This window comes from Corylus avellana, chromosome ca2, assembly GCF_901000735.1.
Source record: "Corylus avellana chromosome ca2, CavTom2PMs-1.0".
Taxonomy (NCBI): domain Eukaryota; kingdom Viridiplantae; phylum Streptophyta; class Magnoliopsida; order Fagales; family Betulaceae; genus Corylus; species Corylus avellana.
The window spans coordinates 15,625,159-15,645,497 of record NC_081542.1 but is presented as its reverse complement, the minus strand read 5'-3'; the positions used below and the strand labels follow the sequence as shown (position 1 = coordinate 15,645,497).

At 37.6% G+C, this 20,339-nt stretch overlaps 3 protein-coding genes across 3 annotated transcripts; all 3 read right to left on the bottom strand.

Moving 5' to 3' along the window:
* Nucleotides 1-312: 312 nt before the first annotated feature.
* LOC132169147 (receptor-like protein kinase At5g59670) lies at nt 313-3,618 on the bottom strand. The gene is made up of 3 exons (XM_059580229.1): nt 2,940-3,618; nt 2,527-2,693; nt 313-468 (listed from the first exon to the last, which is right to left on the bottom strand). The coding sequence occupies exons 1-3, from the start codon at nt 3,616-3,618 to the stop codon at nt 313-315; spliced, it is 1,002 nt and encodes a 333-aa protein (XP_059436212.1).
* An 8,099-nt stretch (nt 3,619-11,717) lies between these two features.
* On the bottom strand, nt 11,718-14,434 carry LOC132172542 (exopolygalacturonase-like). The gene is made up of 5 exons (XM_059584056.1): nt 13,816-14,434; nt 13,305-13,616; nt 12,779-13,068; nt 12,388-12,604; nt 11,718-12,268 (listed from the first exon to the last, which is right to left on the bottom strand). The coding sequence occupies exons 1-5, from the start codon at nt 14,386-14,388 to the stop codon at nt 12,035-12,037; spliced, it is 1,626 nt and encodes a 541-aa protein (XP_059440039.1). The 5' UTR covers nt 14,389-14,434; the 3' UTR covers nt 11,718-12,034.
* A 3,225-nt stretch (nt 14,435-17,659) lies between these two features.
* LOC132169146 (exopolygalacturonase clone GBGE184-like) lies at nt 17,660-20,079 on the bottom strand. The gene is made up of 5 exons (XM_059580228.1): nt 19,888-20,079; nt 18,801-19,112; nt 18,429-18,718; nt 18,024-18,243; nt 17,660-17,896 (listed from the first exon to the last, which is right to left on the bottom strand). Exons 1-5 carry the CDS (start codon nt 20,077-20,079, stop codon nt 17,660-17,662), a joined length of 1,251 nt encoding a protein of 416 aa, XP_059436211.1.
* Between the last annotated feature and the right edge of the window lie 260 nt (nt 20,080-20,339).

Here is a 20,339-nt window from a genome sequence, read left to right as displayed (position 1 = left end):
ACATAAATAAACTCATGCCATAATCGGTGTGCTCAATCGAATTGCCGTCATAAGTAAAGATATGGTCAACAAAATCACACACACACGGGAGAGTAATGAACATTAATTAATTAAACTTACGAAAATGTCTAACAAATTAGCATTATTTCTTATTTTCAGCCATAGCAAATCAAGCTAGCAGATGTTGCACGATAGCTAGCTAGCTTTTGTTCTCCAAGTTTCTTCTGCCTAGCAATACGTGATGATCTCATAGGTATATGCTTTCTGCCAAGTTTCTTCCTCCTATCTTCCTCATGAGACTTTCATCTTCCCTTATATGACATAGTTGTAAGCATCCTCATCCCAGCCAGTTGAGCTTGATGCAAGCCCGGGAAATATTACCGTTTCAGCTTCCTCTTTATAAACAGTTTGAGACAATGGAGATTGTTCCATTTGACAGAATTTATGTCCTTTAAGGATGGAGATTACCTGAATACAAAGAACAAAAAAAAAAAAAAAAATTGATGACTTTCTGTATATATAGATAGCCCAAAAGAATTGAAGGAATATTTCATAATGGGTTAGGCAGGTGAAGTAGCTACCTCACTCATACATGGTCGTGAATCTGGCCTACTCTTTGTGCATTTTTCTGCTACACAAAATATCGTATAGATTCCATGCGGGTCAACATCCTCTGAGTGATCTTCACCCAATAAATCGGGGTATGCTCCTTTCAACAAAAATGGTCAAGCCTGCCAAAGGCCAATACAGAGAAGCATGTGAAATAAAAATGGAGATCGAGATCATGCATGTCGTATTCATAATAACAATTGAAAAATATATATACGACTCCAAACGACACCTATTCTGAATGTATAAGTGTGTCACACAATATTATGCGGAAATAGATTTGACCTAACAAATAATAATTAACCAAAAACAGATATGCAATGAACAATAAAGAACACAAATATTTTGGTTACGAAGAGGAAACCAATTAGAGAACTCTCTAATAGTAAAACCTCTCCGAGGCAGCCAAATTCAGGAAATCAACTAACTCAGTAAAAGAATAAAGGATTACAAGACGTTCACACTTACAAAACCTTTGCAATTGACACGATCTTATATAACACAAGCGACTCACTTGTCTTCTACCGCAGTAGCCCTTTCCAGAGACAACTGACACAATCCTTCTACGTGATCTCCCTTCACCGGAACTCCAGTTGACTTTACTTCAACAATCAACAAATAAACACAAACGATCACTCTAAGAGAGAGAACAGACTCTCTATGTCATAGACTCTCTTAGCACACGACGGCGAATTCTAGATCAGAAATTCGTTCCTTTATCTTCCTATATAGGTGTATTTATAATAGTCCCATCATACCTAGACTTAGGAAAGAGTTTATATTCATTTAAAACTGTTACAGGTATGCGGCGTCCGGACGGGAACATGTGCCGTCCGGACGGGACAACAAAACACAGCCAGAACGTGTTTTTAACACATGGCCGTCTGCAATCTCGTCCAGACGAGACTGCACACGAGCAATTCCGCCCAGCTTCGTAGTCTTCTCTTTATGGCCCGTTTTTACCCAGTAAACATTGGAATTAGCTAAACCTTGTGAAACATGACTTTGTAGATCCTTGAGTTAGCTTTCCAACGCCGCAAAGATTGCTCCAATCAGAGGCCTGAAACTCAAGATATGACCTTTTTAGTAAAAGTCGTCCGGACGGTGTTCAGACGAGGCTCTCGGGAATTCTTGTTTATCAAGCTCGTCCGGACGGGATTGCAAACGAGATTGCAGACGAGGCTCTCAGGGAAAATAGAATTCTTCGAGCATCCGAACGGCACTTCTTCTCATCCGAACGGTAATTGAATGGATGATGAATCTTGGCACTTTTGGTCACCATTTTGCTTACCGAATTAAGCCAACAAGAACTTACAACAATAACAGATCAATTGTTTATACAACTGTCGTATAATTGAAATGACGTAACAGTAAAAATCAGTCATTCATATATATATATAAGCTATTGTTGATTCGAAGGATAATTTATTTTAATTGTATTACAGTCGTGTATATCAGTCTGCCAAATAACATTACTCTAATAACAATAGTACATCTACTAACCCACTGAATCAAAGTTCTTTCATCTTTTGGTGCAGATCTTCGGCAAAACAGCCTTAAGAGTAGAACTCCAAAAGATAGGACATCTGATTTTACTTGAGTTAACATTTTTTCTTGGTCTAAGAAATCCTTAAACCTGCACCTTTGGACACAAAAATTCGCTGGTAAAGCAAAATACATTTTTTTTGGTGCTTCTGTGAAATATCAAACAAAATTTCGAAAACTTGGATTGTAGTTTAATTAATTAGCTGCATGCACACCTGTTGTGGGTTATGTGCAATGCTTGTCTTAGATGAAGCCACCTAGCTTGTCCAAATCCAGATATCTATCCCATCAAATCACAAGTAAGACAGAGAGACATGTAATTAATGGAGCAAAACATGAAAACCTCCAATGAGTAGTGTATGGGAGTTTCACCTGTGGCCGTAAGTCGTGTCTCAGAAAAATGTTGCTTGCAATCAATTCACCATGAACCACAGGGCCTGCGGGACATTCTTCATGCATATATCTGACACCTTGAGCAATTTCTATTGCTATCTTTAGTTTGTCTTGAAATCTCAATTCCAATTGATTTCCTCTAGAGCCTGCATGCGCTTAATAGCTTTAAAATTAAATCAATAAAAATGTATAAATCAACTCCAACGTATAGTTTTATTTCCAAAACAATTTCTTGGGGCACGCTCACCGGCAAAAGCCCAAACTTATTTGCAGTGTCCCAAACATTTAGTCGGGACAAATCCCCATATACCCGGTTATAAAAAATAAATAAATAAATAATCTGAGAAGAGTTGCCATAAGCTATTTGAAAACTATTGGTAGCAAGAACTTACCGGGAAGATTTTTGTCCAGGCTCCATCTTGCTGCAAAGGGAAAGACCAGTACAGAGGAATTTTCAGTCTCGTGATATCCTATCATCCGGAGTATATTCTTATGGTGCATAGAGACGGCTGATGCTTTTTCTGCTTCAAGAATGGCCCCACAATCTCCTGTGAATCTCTTTATCAAAACTCGGGACTGATAACCCGGCAGGAATCCATGACATAAGATAAAGTTCTTGTTGATCTTGTCAGCAAAATTCCCTTTCTTAAATCCACATGTTATGTCTTCAATTACTTCCCCACTTAGCTGCACTGGTAATCGCAGCACAAAATTGGCACAAGATTTCACAGATGAGGAGATATTATGAGGTACAAAAATCTGATCCTTTCTAGGAAGCACCACTTCTTTAAGATTTTCCCTTTCTCCATGAAGCTCAGACATCATTAACTTACCTCCTTCACTACTAGAACTCGCTTGAGATACTGCCACGTAATTAAATGTAGGCACTTCCTCTAAGGATATCGATCCATTGACAAGTTTTGGATATTTTCCTTTTGGTTTTATTTCTGTGATGACAATTGAAATTTCCGAATGATCATTTACAACCAAGTGATGATCAATCCTGGCTTCCCCATCATCACTCACAAAAGATATCTTGCAAGTACCTGTTCCCCTCACTTGAAGATTCATGCTGTTAGCAAAGCGCCTGTGACAACTAAAAGTTTCTTATATATATATATATATATATATATATATATATAGATTTTGTACTGTTGAGGCTTGAGACAAAGCAATTCTTGTTTAAATCGGTCATTTTTAGAAGTAATCCTCTGAGTTGGCTTTGTAGCTTCTTTTGATTACTATGAGGTTTATGCAATTTGAGATCATGATCAGCTCATGTTGCCAGCTATGATTAGCCATTTTTACTTCGTTATTACCCACGTACCCAATAGAAGCAGCTTGCTGATATACTAGATAAACTTATCATATGGCTATGCATGGTTTATCACATGTGAAAAAACAGAGAAGTGACCCTGTCCATTACAATCCAAGTAGCCTTGGCGTTTCTGCCTTCTCGACTATATATATATCTTTTGGACAGAAAGTTGTACCAACCTGAATTTTACTAGTTCTAGTACTTACTTCAATCTATCCTATAATATAATAGAGTAATCTATCCTGAAATTAACTAGTTCTAGTACTTACTCTTTTTAGCCTCCTAAAGCTGATGTGTCTTTTAAAATCACTATTAAATTTTAGATAAATTATACTTGAATTTTGATCAAATGGTAATTTTGAAAGCCACATCAGCTTTAGAAGGATAATATAAGGATAAAAAGATAGTTCATAGCATTACTCAATATAATATGTTAATTTACTATTTATTCCAAAAGTTTAAATGTATAGAAATAGAAATATTAAGTTATTTAATTAAGATTTTAACGGTGGGTACTAAATAACATATAGTTAATTGAAATGGGAGACATGCTTTGGAGTCCAGGTTTAAAAACAACATATGCTCAAATATATACAATGTTAAATCATCATTTATTTCAAAAGTTTAAGCTTATACTAAGATATGTATTTAATTAATATTAATTCTAGCGTAATAATTTTCACATCCCAATAAGAAGTAACGGTACTAAAACTCATGAAATACTTATCCAAAAAAAAAAAAAAAACTCATGATATTATAAAGGGTTAAATACCTTTTAGCCCCCTGCGGTTTAACGCCTTTATTTCTACCCACCTCAATTTCAATTGTATCAGAAATGGTACTCCTATTATTGATTAAAATGGAGTTAGCACTCCCGTCCAACTTCCATCCAAAAAACTGACAAAAATTCACATCAGTCCAATAAAAAACTAACACGTGACAAGGAGTAGTATTAAAAATCAAAAATGAAAAAATAAAATAAAGTCAAACAATTAATAACAAAACAACTAAAACAATTCAAAAACTGAAAATAAATAAATAAATTAGCTCCAGCCACCCCATTTTTGCCCAAATGGGTGGCTGGAACCACTTCATGGCCAGCTAAGGGGTGGCTGAACCACCCCAAGGGCCCTTGTAGCCACCCCCAAAATGGTTTTGGGGGGTGGCCGAAATCACCCACATACGCTTTTAGGGTGGCCGAGCCACCACCATTTGGCCTGGGGGTGGTTTTGGCCACCCCTTACGGTTGGTCTACGGGTGGCCGAACCACCCCCCATGGCCCTTGGGGGTGGTCCGGCCACCCACCCCTAGGAGGCCAAAAAAAAAAACAAAAAACTTAGGGTTTGGTTTTTGGGGGTAGCTGAACCACCCTAGGGGCCATGGGGGTGGTTCGACCACTCCTAGACCGGCCGTATCCACCCCTAAAAATCAATTTGGGGGTGGTCGAATGATGTAGATCGACGAGTCTCGTCTGTAGCTTGTCCGGTCGATCCTCAACCCAAGGGCCTCGTCTAAAGCCTCGTCCGGAGATAGTCTGAACGTCTATGTTATTTTCATGTTTTTAGGGTTTTTTGTATGTGGCCGTCCAGACGGGGATATGTCCCATCCAAATGGATGCCGTAGTATTTCATATTTTACGTTTATGTTCGTGACCGTCTAGACAACCATACGTTTCATTCGGATGGACACCGTAGAGTTTCAATTCCGATTCTAATTCATAGTTTTATTAGGTTTAGGAATCTTGGGGGCTATAAATACATGCTTATAGCCTCCAAAAATGCAGTTGTTGATTATATATGAGTTTTGTTTAATAAGAAGCCTCAAAGTTGAGTGTTCTTCTGTTTTCCTTCAAAACCTAGAGAGTATCTAGCATTTTGGAAAAGATTTTTTAGATCCTTTGATAGAATCAAGATTTAGAAATACCTATCAGTTCCTTGTTGCTGTTATTTGCTGCAATCCACTAAGTCACGCCGCATCAGTTAGTATCAAAGCTCAAGTTACTTTCCATGAATAGGGAGGGGCAACTGTTGTGCAGACAAGAACGAAGTGCACGTCCGCACGGAGGAGGCACATAAGGAGCAATCGGCGATTCGCTTGCGCCACATGGAGGAGAGGTTTGGAGGTTTAACCGTTCGGAAGAGGGAGCTTGCGCGCACCCAACAAAGGGTCCTTACCGATCACTTGGCCGACATGGGTGGTTCGAGCGTTTGTCGTCATCAACCAAGACCACAGTACACGGGGGTAGAAGACAAATTTATTGTTGAGAGTGAACCTATCAATCCTTTTGCGGGGCGTAGAGTGCGGAGGAAATTTCCTACGGCACAAGCTCATGCTATGTCATGGGAAGCAGTCGTCAAGCTCGACACCCCGGGCTTCCAAGGTTGATTACAACCCAAAGAACCCCTGATTAAAGAAAAGAGAGAAAAATCCGACAAAAGAAGGTGCCTAGGGAGGCGGCGGAGAGGCCGAATCAATCGGTGATTCGTTGGAGGCAATACGTGGATGATCAGATGGAAACCCTGTGGGAACAACTAGAGGCCCTCACGACTCAATTTGGCAACATGGGTGGTCCTAAAGTTCGTCACTGTCAACCAACTCCATGTCTTGTGGATGAAGATAACGTGGTTGTCATTAGTAGGGCGCAATCTCAACGATGGAAGTCATGCATTGAGGCGGAACTCCCGCGACAGAACAACTTCACCGTTATTCGCGAGCCTCAAACCCATCAACCAAGTCCATATTCTGTGGAGGATCTGTTGATGAGGAGTTCCAGGAATCCGAGGTCATTAATGAGGAGTTCATGCATGAAGATGTTGAAGATCCTTCACAAGGATTCATGGATTGGAATTCCCACCAACCTATGATGACGATGTTAGTGAGGAAGATCTAAAGGAAAGACCCTTGCCATCCGACTTAGATGAATAAGATGAAGAAGATGGGTTTTATCCCATGTTTAGTGGCCTCTAACCCGAAGAAGATAACCTATAGGAAGATGAAGGACCCACAAATGATATCGTAGAATATTATGAGGAGGATGAAGACCTTCCAGGAGAAGTGCCTAATTTCAATGATGGAGAATTAGGTTATGTTCATTTCCTTGGTATAGACGATATCTTATCAGATTCTCATAACAATGATTGTGATGAGTTTTCTGTGGATGGGGAGAATTACATGTTCACAAGGGAGACAACGACTGACCCATTCTTGAGTATCTTTATGGCATGTGGAAGGGAAAAGCCACAAGAGAAGCACAACAAGACTGAAGTATGGCACGGTGGTGTTTGGGGCATTCAAAATAATCATTATAATCTACCAATGATTAAGAGCATCATGTTTGTCGTGGTGTGTTGCCTTGTCTTGATCTTGAGGATGGGAGAATATTGGAACGAGTTGATAGGGCACTCGAAGGACCATGGAAGGACAATCCAAAGACGAATTCTCTCCAACTTGGGGAGAATGATGTAGATCCACGAGCCTCATCTGCAAGATCATCAGCAGCCCGTCCGGATGGTCCTTAACCCAAGAGCCTCGTCCGGAGACCGTGCAGACGCCTATGTTATTTTCATGTTTTTAGGGTTTTATGTATGTGGCTGTCCAAACGAGGATATATCCCATCCAGACGAGCGTCGTAGTATTTCATATTTTACGTTTATGTTTGTGACTGTCCGGACAGCCATAAGTTCCGTCCGGATGGACACCGTATAGTTTCAATTCTGATTCTAATTCGTAGTTTTATAAGGTTTAGGAATATTGGGGGCTATAAATACATGCTTATAGCATCCAGAAACGCAATTGTTGATTATATATGAGTTTTGTTCAATAAAAAGCTTCAGAGTTGAGCGTTCTTCTGTTTTCCTTCAAAACCTAGAGAGTATCTAGCGTTTTGGAGAAGATTTCTTAGATCCTTTGATAGAATCAATATCTAAAAATACCTATCCGTCCCTTGTTGTTGTTATTCGTTGCAGCCTACTAAGTCATGCTGCATTATCGAACCACCCCCAAGGGCTATGAGGAAAGGGCCCTTGGGGGTGGTTCGGCCACCCCCTAACTGACCATGGGTTTCTTCTTCTTTTTTATTTTTTATTTTTTAATTGTTTTAGTTTTTTAGTTGTTAATTTTTTTTTTTAATTTTAATTATTTTTTAATTTTTAATATTACTCATTGCCATGTGTCAGCTTTTTATTGGGCTGACATGGACTTCCTTTCCTTTTTTGGACAAAAGTTGGACATTAGTGCTAATTCTATTTTAATCAATAATAGGAGTACCGTTTGTGATACGAATTGAAACTCTAGTGGGAAAAAATAAAGACGTTAAATCACAGGGGGCCAAAATGTATTTAACCCTATTATAAAAAAATCATTATCAAATTTGAAATTGTTGATACGGTTGGTCACACCACCATAGTCCAATCAAAGATACCTGCAAAGACAAACACCAAGGACATGGGTGACTCGCCAGAGATACCGGTGAGAGACACTCCGATGCTAAGTCAGTGGAATGATTTCTATGAATGGTAGGAAGTTAAGAAAAAAAAAAGGGAAAAATTGTGTGTATCTTAGACTGGATTATCACATCGATCTTTCCTTTTTGGTTCCCCTTGTCTATCTTCTTCCTTATATGACTGATCTTTCCTTTTAAGTTGTTAGATCCTGAATAGGCATGATTTTTAAAGGGAACTACAGTGCCGAGCGTTCGTGTACTATTTATCTAGTGGTTTTAGGGTTGCACTCGTACACTTGGGCAATATCCAGTGGTCAACCAAAAGTTAACGTAAGCTCGAGCTGGTCCCTACACAAGCGTTTGTGAACTATTTGCAGGCAAGCACTCGCGTGGTCCCTACATGAGTGTTCGGCTAGAAAGTCCAGAATTCACCAAAATGACCATCTAGCTAATCCTAGTGACCCAAAAGTCCAATTACCCCTCTAACCAAGCTATCTTATCATAGTTAATTATTTAGGTCGCTACACTACGCCCCACAAACGAATTAACAACTTCATCCTCAACACTATACTCATCTTCCTCCTTCGCATAATGCAGAGTTGGTCGATGGCGATGAACGTTTGGATGAACCATGGTAGCCAATTGCTTTAATTTGTGCGCTAACTTGTTCTTCGAATTGCAAAAATCAATCATCGACTCGCTCAAAATGCTCCTCTATGCATTGCAAACGTACCATCAATTGCTTATCATGCATTGCTTCTTCGTGCTTGTGCAATACACCAATATCTACAAAACAGTTACCCCTTTTGCGTCCCCTTCACGCCATGGAGTCTAAAGCTTGGCTCTCATACCAACTAATGCAGGGTAGGTATATTGGATTGCAAAACAAACATTAGCATATTAACAATTCTTCCTAAAACCAAAAATAAATCAAAGATTTGAAGTAAAATAGATAGAAATTAAATCACTCTTAAAGTGTTTTTTATGAAAACTTAAGAAAATATCACATAAGCTGCGACGGAAGCCGTCCTAGGTAACTTTACATAAAAAATACAAGTCCAAACGCTACTTATAAAACAAAATAAAATGAAATTGTTAAGTCGCATTAGAACAGATAAAAGTTTCGTTTGAAGGGAACCTTGCAATGAAGTAATGCGGTCAAACGAGTTTCGACCGACTGTCAACCGAACGTCTCTGGTTGCCGAAAGTTGTAGCACTCGGCCGAATATTGGACATTGACCGTCAATCAATCGAGGTTCTTGGGAAGTCCTTCTGATCAAATAGACGACAACTTAGAATATTCCTTGGAAGTCCATCTCGAACTCATTCAGCGCACGACCACGTTTGACCACGGCCGCGTTCAAATGCACACGTCTTCTCGTGTTTTCTCATGAAACCGAACCGGGTCTGACCTACATCAAACACCATGCATTCTTATATATAGAGGATGATCATCAAGCTATGTACGTGGCTCTCCCACATTTTCCTGACTAAATTAAAGGAAGTTTATTGACTGGTAGCTGTTTGGCTAGCGATCACGTCATACTAACATATGTCATTCTTCATATACAATAAAATTTTGGTACCTCTATGTCCGCACACTACTAATCCTTGTTTTCACCATATATAGCGACACACATCCGGCATTGATTGGTCCGGAAGATTTCCCGTTTGTTTTTTCTCCGATTTGCCACTTCACAGGGCGTTCAACATAGGTTATAATTTACTTAAAATTATAACCTCCTTGTACATGTCACGGAAATTCAGTTAGATGAATTCTATGTTTCATCGAAAGCCCAGACAAAATTTATGTACCTCCAAATTCGAGCTAGGTTTCTACAAACCAGACAGCGATCTATAGGCGGCCCCCAATGTTGTGCTGCTTGTGCACATACGTGGCAAACTCAAAAAAAAAAATAAAAAATAAAAAATTTACGAGTCGATAGTTTATTATGAAGGAATTGATATATATATATTCCCTCCGCCGGTGTTGATGGGGTTCTTCGGCAACCCATTCTAGTTTATAATGCATGAACATGGACACGTACGGTGATTTCCAATAAAACCTTCTTTAATAAAAATGGTTATATCTCAAGTTTCTAACATTAGATGGGGGCAAGTTTGGTGGCATTGAAAATCTGTATCAAAGACCTACAAAATTATGTTTCAAAAAAATTTGCTAATTCCAATGTTTATTTGGTCAAAAGGGGCTGTAAAAGAGAAAACTGAAAAGCTGAACAAAAACTGGCGTTCCAAGTTAGTTCAAACTGACTTAGGACGAGTTGAGATTTTTTTGTTCAAATTCAAACTGGTACGTGTCTCAGTTAGAACTGGCCGGCTGCAACGGTTCTTGTAAACCGACTTATTTCAGTATTATACTAGGTTTAGAGTTTTGTTTATTATAAATACATGTTATAAGTGACCTAAGAACATAAGTCGTTTGATGTTATTTTGATTGATTATCAATGGAAAACACTTTGAAAGTGGTTTTCGTCCTATCCTACCTTGAATACTTGATCGAATATTGATTTTGGAAAGAGTTGTGACTCTATTAATTGTTGTTTGTCTTTTGTCCTAATATATTAATTAGTTTCATTCTATAGAGTTTAAATTGACCTTTCATATCTAGATTGAAACTATAATAAAGCACTTTAATTACTTAATTAAGGAGGTGTTTTCAGGTTAATGTTGTGAACTTTTTAAAGATGTTAATGGGTAAAAAGATTGGAGTTGGTAAGGGATATAACTCAGAGGTGAGAATATCAATGTTCAATGGTGCATACCCTAGCCGTTGCATCCGTTGGATCAATGAACTAAAATCGAAATTTAAAAAAAGAGTAATACTACTCTTTACACATATTTTACACTAGTTATATTAATGTAGTATATTTCAAGTGACTTTCATTTTTTCTGGTTTTTTTTTTTTTTTTTTTGGAAACTTTAATTCACTTTGGACCCCGTGAATTATCACCTGTTTTGACATCTTCTTCTCAAAACTTCAAAACTTCTCAATTTTAACCCTGAACTTTTAATTGTAGTCAATTTAAACTCATCCGTCAATTTTTGCCGTTAAAACCTTTAAAAGGGCAAAATTACCCTTCAATTTTTTTTATTTTTTATTTTATGTGAAAGACGGCCACTCAAAGCAAGTCACATGAGTCAGCCGATATGAAATGAGTTTGATAAATGGGAGTGAAAGAGTAGCAATATTACTTTTTAACAAAAAAAATAATATTGATCAATCTTGTAATTGCATTTGTGAAATACATAAAGTCCTTTTGGACGATGATTCATATAGATCAATTACAGATGATTATATACATTAATATAGAGTCAAAGAACCCTTAATTTGTGAGTTTAAGGGTTTGGGTACTTTTATTACTACGAGAAAGACAGAGCCCCCTACAGGCTTTTTATTCGCGCTCATAAGCTAATCTTAAGAAACCCTAAAAATACTTGGAACTTAACAACTTGTAATATTCGTCAATAATAGAAGGCAGGCATAGTGTAAAATTTGCAAGGAAGATGGATGTCTCTCCGAAGAAGCTTCCAAATCTCCCACCCACCCAAGCTTCTTCTATTACATGATGATCAACAGCCATATATATATAGTTCCCTGCTGTACGTGACACTAAATGCGTGCACTTAATTACTTGGTATTCTGGCTATACATTTTAATAAAGAGAAAGAAAATAAATTGTTGAAGATGAACAAGATCCAAGAAGAAACTAATTATAATTAGCGCAAACTGATGGAATCTGTTTCCCTGAGCACGTCATGTCTGCATTTGTGCATTCGGATTTAACGCTGCCATTACCCCCCGAGTATTTGAGATCGATGTCTACCATCGAAATGCTCTGGCAAGGCACCGATGTGCTGCATGTGAGTGACACTGCCAGACTCGTCGTCGTCGTTCCACTGATGCCCTTGTAGTGAACCCCGCTAATCGCCACTTTGGATGGCTATATATATATATATGCACAAAATGAAGCACAACCCAAATCATTTTTTTTTTTTTTTTTTTTGAAAATTTAGCATAAATAATAAGAAATTAACTCATATATATGTGTGTGTGTATTACCGAATCCGAAAGAGAACCATATTTCTGATCTATAATAATGGGATTTGCAACATCTATCATAGTAATATCTTCAAAAGTGATGTCAGAAGCTTTGCTTGGCTCTGATCCTTCCCAGGTTTTGATCCTCACACCGTTCGTGGTGCCTTTCAAGGTGACATGAGACACAGTAACCCCACTCACATCCTCCTCATTCTTATACTTGCCAAGGCTGCCAATACTGCAGTATCAACAACAAAAAGCCTTTACTCCTCCGTTTCAAAAGTTAGTTATAGTGTCCACTCAAAAAGTGAAGAGACAAAAATACCCAAAAAAATATAACTAAATGAATCATTTGAACCGGAGAGGAAGGCTTAAGATAAGTAAATGTGTTAATTGATATATATTTATATACCTAATGCCATGTCCAGGGCCACAGGTGACATCAGAGACGGTGAGTTGGGTTGTTCCATGTCCAACGGAAATGCAATCATCACCGGTTCCAACTGTAATGCCAGATATATCGACTTGACTGGAGGTGCTGACATGGATGCCATCTGTGTTGGGGCTATCTCCCGGAGCAGTTATAGTGAGACCATGAAACTTCACGTTTGAACTGAATGACATAATTATGTGGAACGATTTGCTGTTTACGGAATGGATCCCAGAAATGTCGGCATTCTTTATTTTGGCCAAGGCAATTGTCTGCACATACAAAAGTCATCAACAATCATCTCCATATATATATATATATATATATATATTGCAAAATTGCTTTATATAATAAAGTCAAAAACTTTCAATTTTCAAGGCCCCAAATTATAAAAAGTTTGCAATCTCACTTATCCCATTACCATAAATAAGTGAAATGACATTTTATACCTTTTTAAGAGATAGATTGCAAAAGCATAAAAAGGTTGAGGATGGGAGAATGGTCTTACAGAAGGGAGAAGCGAACAATCGGCGCTTGCTTTACAATCATTGTACTTCCACACAGACGGGCCTTGGCCATCCAAAGTTCCTGAACCAGTGATTATCAAACCATCGACTGATTCGAAAGAAAACCACTCAGGACTTGGATAATCACTGAGATCTGTGGTGGCCTTAACAGTTCCTTGAATTTCAAGAGTTATTGTAGAGCTCTGGCATGGCCCTGCGAAAACGACTTGCCCTGACACATACGAACCAGAGGGAATAACAACCTTAGCCGCACCCCCAGATTTACATGCTGCATCCCACGCCTTAATAAATGCCTGCATTAATATGCATCAAAATTAAATCATCATCATCATCATCAATTGCTTCCAACCCTAAATTATTACCAAAAAGATAGGAAAAATTAAGGAAGTTGTACGTATGAGCTAAGCTAGCTGGGCTGTGAATTTATGATGCTATAAATTGAGATTGTGATCATGTTAATAAAACAAAAATAAATATATTCTATGAAATCACCTGTGCACTATTAGTGTGGCCATCTGCTTTAGCTCCATAGGAATTAACATTGTAACCAGTACTTGAACCACCACTACCGCTGCCACTGCCGCTGAAGTTGCCGCCGTTGCCGTTTCCGCCATTTCCTTTGCCGTCGTCACCATTTCCACTGCTACCGTTTCCGCCACTGCCTTTGCCGTCATTACCCTTTCCACTGCCACCGTTTCCGCCACTTCCTTTGCCGTCGTTACCCTTTCCACTGCCACTGTTTCCACCACTGCCTTTGCCGTCGTCACCCTTTCCACTGCCACCGTTTCCGCCACTACCTTTGCCGTCGTCATTGTTTCCACCGCCACCATATCCGTTGCCGCCATTTCCGTTGCCGTAGTCGCCACCGTAGTCGCCAACGCCATAGTTGCCGTCCTCGCTTCCAAGGGTTTTGCCGGCGGCGGCGCTCCTAATGGTTTTGCCATCAGCTATATCAGCGAGATCACCAAGGCCACGACGGGCACATTCCGCCTCAAGAAAGAGCAAAGTTATCCCTAGGAGGACAAAGACAAGGGCCTTTACCACAAACCCCTTTGCAATGCTCATACTGGTGGCCTTAATTAAGCGCTGATCAGAAGTTTATGCTTTTCTTAGTTTCTTCTTGTTTCAATGATGAAAATTCAAGCCGAAGGATTTTCTAATTTATAGAATACGTCTGGTGGGAGTTAGTGATACCAATTTGTTAGCACTTACCTATCTTTAGAAGCTTCAACAGAAAACATAATATGATCATCTAGAGAAAATTAGTTTAAATTTCGTTATTTGTACGTTATTGCGTGTCTTACCCAATATTAGAAATTAGTTTATCTATACGTACGTTGGTGCTCGGCTTACCCAATATTAGTAATGTTTTGTCTCAACCCTAAATGAGGATATATATCCGAGGTAACATGTAAATGTCCCTTGTAGCCACAATTCATAACCAGAATTTTACCTACAAAGACCAATTCCCATCAACAAATTGGAAGCTATAGCCTGAGATAGGAGGCCAGTACTTTTGGGTGTAAGTCCTGAACCCTCCGTCTGCAACCATGCATAACGTACGGGGCTATTAACGAGTCAATGAAGCCTAAATTAATATATATAATCCATAATTTAAAAACCATCAAGCTACCCATTAACAAGTGATCAGAAAACGTTGCACAAATTATGTGTGTACCTGATAGACCACGTACAATTTAAATTTGCAATTATATATATATATATAAGGGTCTATCCAAGTTTATTACTTTAATTAATTTTTATCATTTTGAATCTCAAAAGAGAAAAAAAAGAAAAAAGAAAAACAGATCGATTATGCAATATGTAATAATTTATTAACTGACTTTTTTTTTTTTTTTCTTTTTTTTGATATGTCCACACAAGAGGGGTGAGAGGAGATTCGAACTAATGACCTTCGCTTCATAAGGTGTTGTCCCTAGCTGATTGAGATATCCCTTGAGGACATTTATTAACTGACTATTAATACTTCTAGAAGGTGATGTTTCACTATTCACACGTCTCATTCCCAAAGAGGACGTTTTTGCAAAAATGTCACATTGTATGGACATTTTCACTGTTCAAACGTCCCTAAGTTTTATTCTAGTCACTATACTTAAAGACATTTGCAAAATGTTACTATTCGAATGTCCCTAATTAAATAAAGACGTTTTTTGGACTTAAAATGTCACCTTCTACATATCACTATTTTGCCAAATTTTTGTAGTGATTATCTGGTCTCATTTTAGAAGTGATATATATATATATTAAGCTCCATGCATGCAGTGGTTTTCCCAACAAGCAAAATTTCTATCTCTAGCGTATAAAAATCTTCTAAAGAAGTAATTTAATATAATGCTAAGATTTAGCATATAAAATTTACTAACTCAAATACATTATATATATGTAACCATCCGGAGAAAAGCGCTAACCATATTTGTGCGATACAACCCTAAAATGATTAGTCAATTTTGAGCTTCCTTAAAATAATCACTTATAATATAAATTAAATTAAGTAAGCAATAAAAGACTTAGCACCTATATATGAGCATGTTTTATAAACTACCAACTCTCTAATGGGCTACCCATCTTTCCAAATATAGGACTGTGATGTTATAAACTCTCCCCTTAAACCCTTGACATCCTCAATAGGGGCATTTTATGCAGTGCTGACATACCACATGGTATTATTAGCTGGCTCTGATATAATTTCTAATGGCCCAGGAAAGAACACCAATTTCATTTATGCTATCATCCCAAAATAACTAGTTAATTTGAAGCTTCCTTAAAATCATTTATAAAGCTTAATTTCACTTAGTAAGTAATCAAAGAGAGATTTAGCACGCATGAGTATTTCTTATAAATTACCCACTCTCTACGTGGGCTAGTCATCAAATTCTGCGCAAACAATATAAACTTTATTTAAATAATTTATGCAAGTCGGTGGATTATATAATAAAAAAAATTATAAAAATTATCATATTCAAATAAACAATTCAGTTACTTACATATCGATCGTCATGACACTATGAAATCACAAATGACCCATCTTTCCTTGTGTGAGAGGTCTTATGAAAGTCAATATTGGTTAGGCTCTTTCCCAGCTTCTCTCGTCTACACATGCATAATTAATAGACATATAATTTAACATATGTTCTAAACAAAATTATTAAAATGATTAAAAGCTGAGCCTAGTGGATTTATAATTTCGACCTTTTTAATTACGTCTACTGCACGTAAAAGTTGTGAGGCAAAATATGAAAAAACCTAGTTAGTAATATTTGGCCAAGTAATTTGTTCATAGTTTATACAATAAACATATATAAAATTTAATATTGTCATGTCAGAATATTTTTTTCAAGCTAAAAACAAAAGACTCATCTCAAAACACATTAACAAACTAAACATCAGAGTGGTGTGCCGTTGGACGAGGGTCGTCAGCACTACGTACTTCCAAAGCTAAATTCAGTGACATAACAATAATGAGAAAATGAACTTAAGATCGAGAGTAGGAAAAGAGAGTGTGAGAGCATACCTGTGGCTAACCCCTTACTGACCTTATATAGGTTGGGTCCACTTTTAGCCGTGCGTAGCCGGTCCGCCATGAATCTGGACGGTTGATCGTGCTGGGGTTCTCCTTTGGGATTTTTGGTTGGCTCTTGCATTTTCGCGCCATTAATATTTGAGATTTGTTGCCTTGCATGTGAGGGGTTTTTCATTGGCCTCAATCACGAAGGGGTTCTTTTTTGGGTTAATTCATCCATTGTTTATATGGTTTCGGAATAATATGTTCAATAATTTATATTTTTAGAGAAATGTATGTTAATTTAATAATTTTAGAATTTGTACTTACCACATGGAGTTTTGAGTCACTTTTTATACTTTAGAGAACTATTTGCAAACTTAGTGAACCCCAACAACTGATTTTGCAATTTTCTCTTTAAAAACTTCTTTTTGATAATCAATATATCTTCTTTTTGATTCTTGTGCATTAATTGAAGTTTGCTACCAAGAAAATTTGAAATATTCAATTCATGTAGATATATTGGGAAGCACATATATAGAAGATATATAAGCTAATCAATCTTAAAAACCCTCAAAAAATATACTTGAATGAGCTTTGCATTAGTCATTATAGATGGTATAGTGTGTATAAAGTTCAAGGAAGATAAACGTCTCTCCAAAGAATCTTCAAAATCCCCAACCCTAGCTTCTATTACATCAATATACCCAGTTCCCTGCTGTGGCACCAAAGGGACTTACTTGTTGTAGCACACATTCTTTATGCTTAAAACATTCATAAAGAGAAAAAAGAAATGTTTGAAGAAGAACCTAATATTTATTGAACACAAGGTGGTGGACTCTGTTTGCCCCCGTACTTAATCTTTGCATTTTCGCATGAGGCTGAAACGGTTGTTACTTTCGCACCTTCCCCTTTGTATTGCAAATTAATGTCCACCATCTCAATGCCCTGGCAAGGCACCGCTGAGCTGCATATGAAAGACACTGCTACATTCGAGATTGTCGTGCCCCTGATGTTCTTGTAATGAACGTCGCTAATCTGCACTCTGGATGGCTGCATGCATGCATGCACAAAAATCAATCAATTTTTTTTGAAGTCTTCTGTGATGGTAAAAAAAAAAAAAAAAGTTTGCAGAAATTAATAGTAAGAAACTGATGATATATATACATATATATCTTACCGCAGTAATTGACTGCGAACCATATTTCTGATCAATAATAATGGGATTTTTAACAGCGTCCATAGTAATATCATCAAAAATGATGCCAGAAGCTCGGCTTGGAGATGAGCCGGGCCAGCTTTTGATCCTCACACCGTTCGTGGTGCCTTTCAGGGAGGAGTGAGACACAACAATCCCGCTCACATCCAGCTCATTCGGATACTTGCCAAGGCTGCCAACACTGCAATATATAATACATCAACAAAATGCATATACAATTTGAATTGACATTATATAACTGTTGACGTGACAGTAAAATCAGTTCTGTAAATGAGTTTGATATAAAATGTTAATCCTAGAGTTGATTTTTACTGTTACGTCATTCTGTACAGAAGTCTGCTAAATAGAATTACCCGGTGTATATACCTGAAGCCATGTCCTGGACCACAGTGGACGTCAGTGACGGAGAGATGGGTTGTTCCTTGTCCAATGGAAATGCAATCGTCACCGGTTCCAATTGTGCTGCTGGATATATTGACAAGATTGGACCTGCTGACATGCATGCCATCCGTGTTGGGGCTATTTCCCGGAGCAATTACAGTCAAATCGTGGACCTGCATGTTTTCGCAGCCTGATACATGTGTGTGGAACGATTTGCTGTTTAGGGAAGTGATCCCATGAATTTGGGCATTCTTCACTTTGAAAAAGCTAATTGACTGCACAAAGTGATCATCAAGAAATCACACAACCATATATATATAATAAGTGTGTGTGTATATATATATGTTGAGCGCTTACAGTAGGAAGAAGCTGACAGTTGGGGTTTTGATGACAGTCATTGTACTTCCACACCGCCTGGCCTTGGCCATCGAAAGTACCTCCACCAGTAAGTATCAAACCATCAATTGATTCGAAGAGAAACCAGTCTTGTGTATCATAATCACTAAGATCTGTTGTCGCTTTAATTGTTCCTTGCACTTGAACAGTTATTGTACCCTTGCATGGCCCTGCAAATATGACTGGCCCCGACACATATGTTCCTTTGGGAAAAACAAGCGTACTCGGACCACCACCAGATTTACATGCCGCAATCCACGCCTTCATAAATGCCTGCGTGCATGCATGAAATCATTAGCGCATAGCTAATGAGTCCTGGATAAAGTGGTCATATTAATTGGAAAGACATAATTTTAAAATTATGCATTGAATTCAAGTGGTTGGAAAGACCAACAAAACGGAAGTTGTATGAACTAGCTAGGTTGTCATGTCAACACAAAGAAATAAGGCTAAGAGCACTCACATTGGTTTAGTCATTTCTTATTTTTATCTAAAATAGATAAGCAAAATACTAAAAAAAAAAAAAAAAAAACTTTTACATTAGATTATGCATATCTCAAATGCAAAATGCATTCTTGTTACAATTGTGAACAGTGAAGTGTATGTGCACAGTTAATTTATACATTCATCTCATTAATATATTATTTCTCTCTCAACAATATCTCTATTTTCCCAAAAGTTGAAAAAAAAAATGATCATTAGGAAAAATACAACTCTTATTAAAAAAATAAATAAATAATATTTAAATGATATAGATAATCGGATGTATGGTATTTTTTAAAACTCATTTGCTAAACTAAATAATAAAGTAAGTTTTGAGTAGTCATTTTACATAAAAATATTCATATATAAACCAATGTGAGTGCTCTAAGATGTACACATGCAATTGGTAGGTTAAAAGACGAAACCAAAGGCGGGGGCTTGCCCATACTCCTTAGTTGGTTCACTCAAATCATTAATAATTCGTGATTTTTTAGATAATTAGTTAGTTCGAAGGAGTTAAGAAATTTCAAAGACAATGTCCATATTATATTGTCTCTGAACCCACCTTTGCATTATTAGTGCTACCATCTGCTGTAGCACCAAAGGAATTAACATTGAAAACTGTACTTGGACCAGCGCTAATTACTTCGTCGGCATCAGCATCCCCAAGGGCACGACGAGATCGAGATGTAGCTTCAGCCTCAAGCAAGAACAAAGCTACGCCGAGGAAAAGAACAAATCTTTGTGCAGTGCTCATGGTGGTGGTCTGAATTGCTTTGGTGATGAAAATTACAAGCTCAAGGGTGTTTAATTTATAGAAATTAAACCTCCAATTTGTTTGCAGCACTTGACTATCTTTAGCAGCTTCAACAAATTCTTATTTGTTTCTTTATTTGTTATTTGTTATTTATAGAAAACACAACAACAAAAATGCAGAACAAAATTTTAGTAGGACCATGTAATTTACAATACATTGCCTAAACATTGGTTAATTATTAATTAATCATGGTTTTGTTT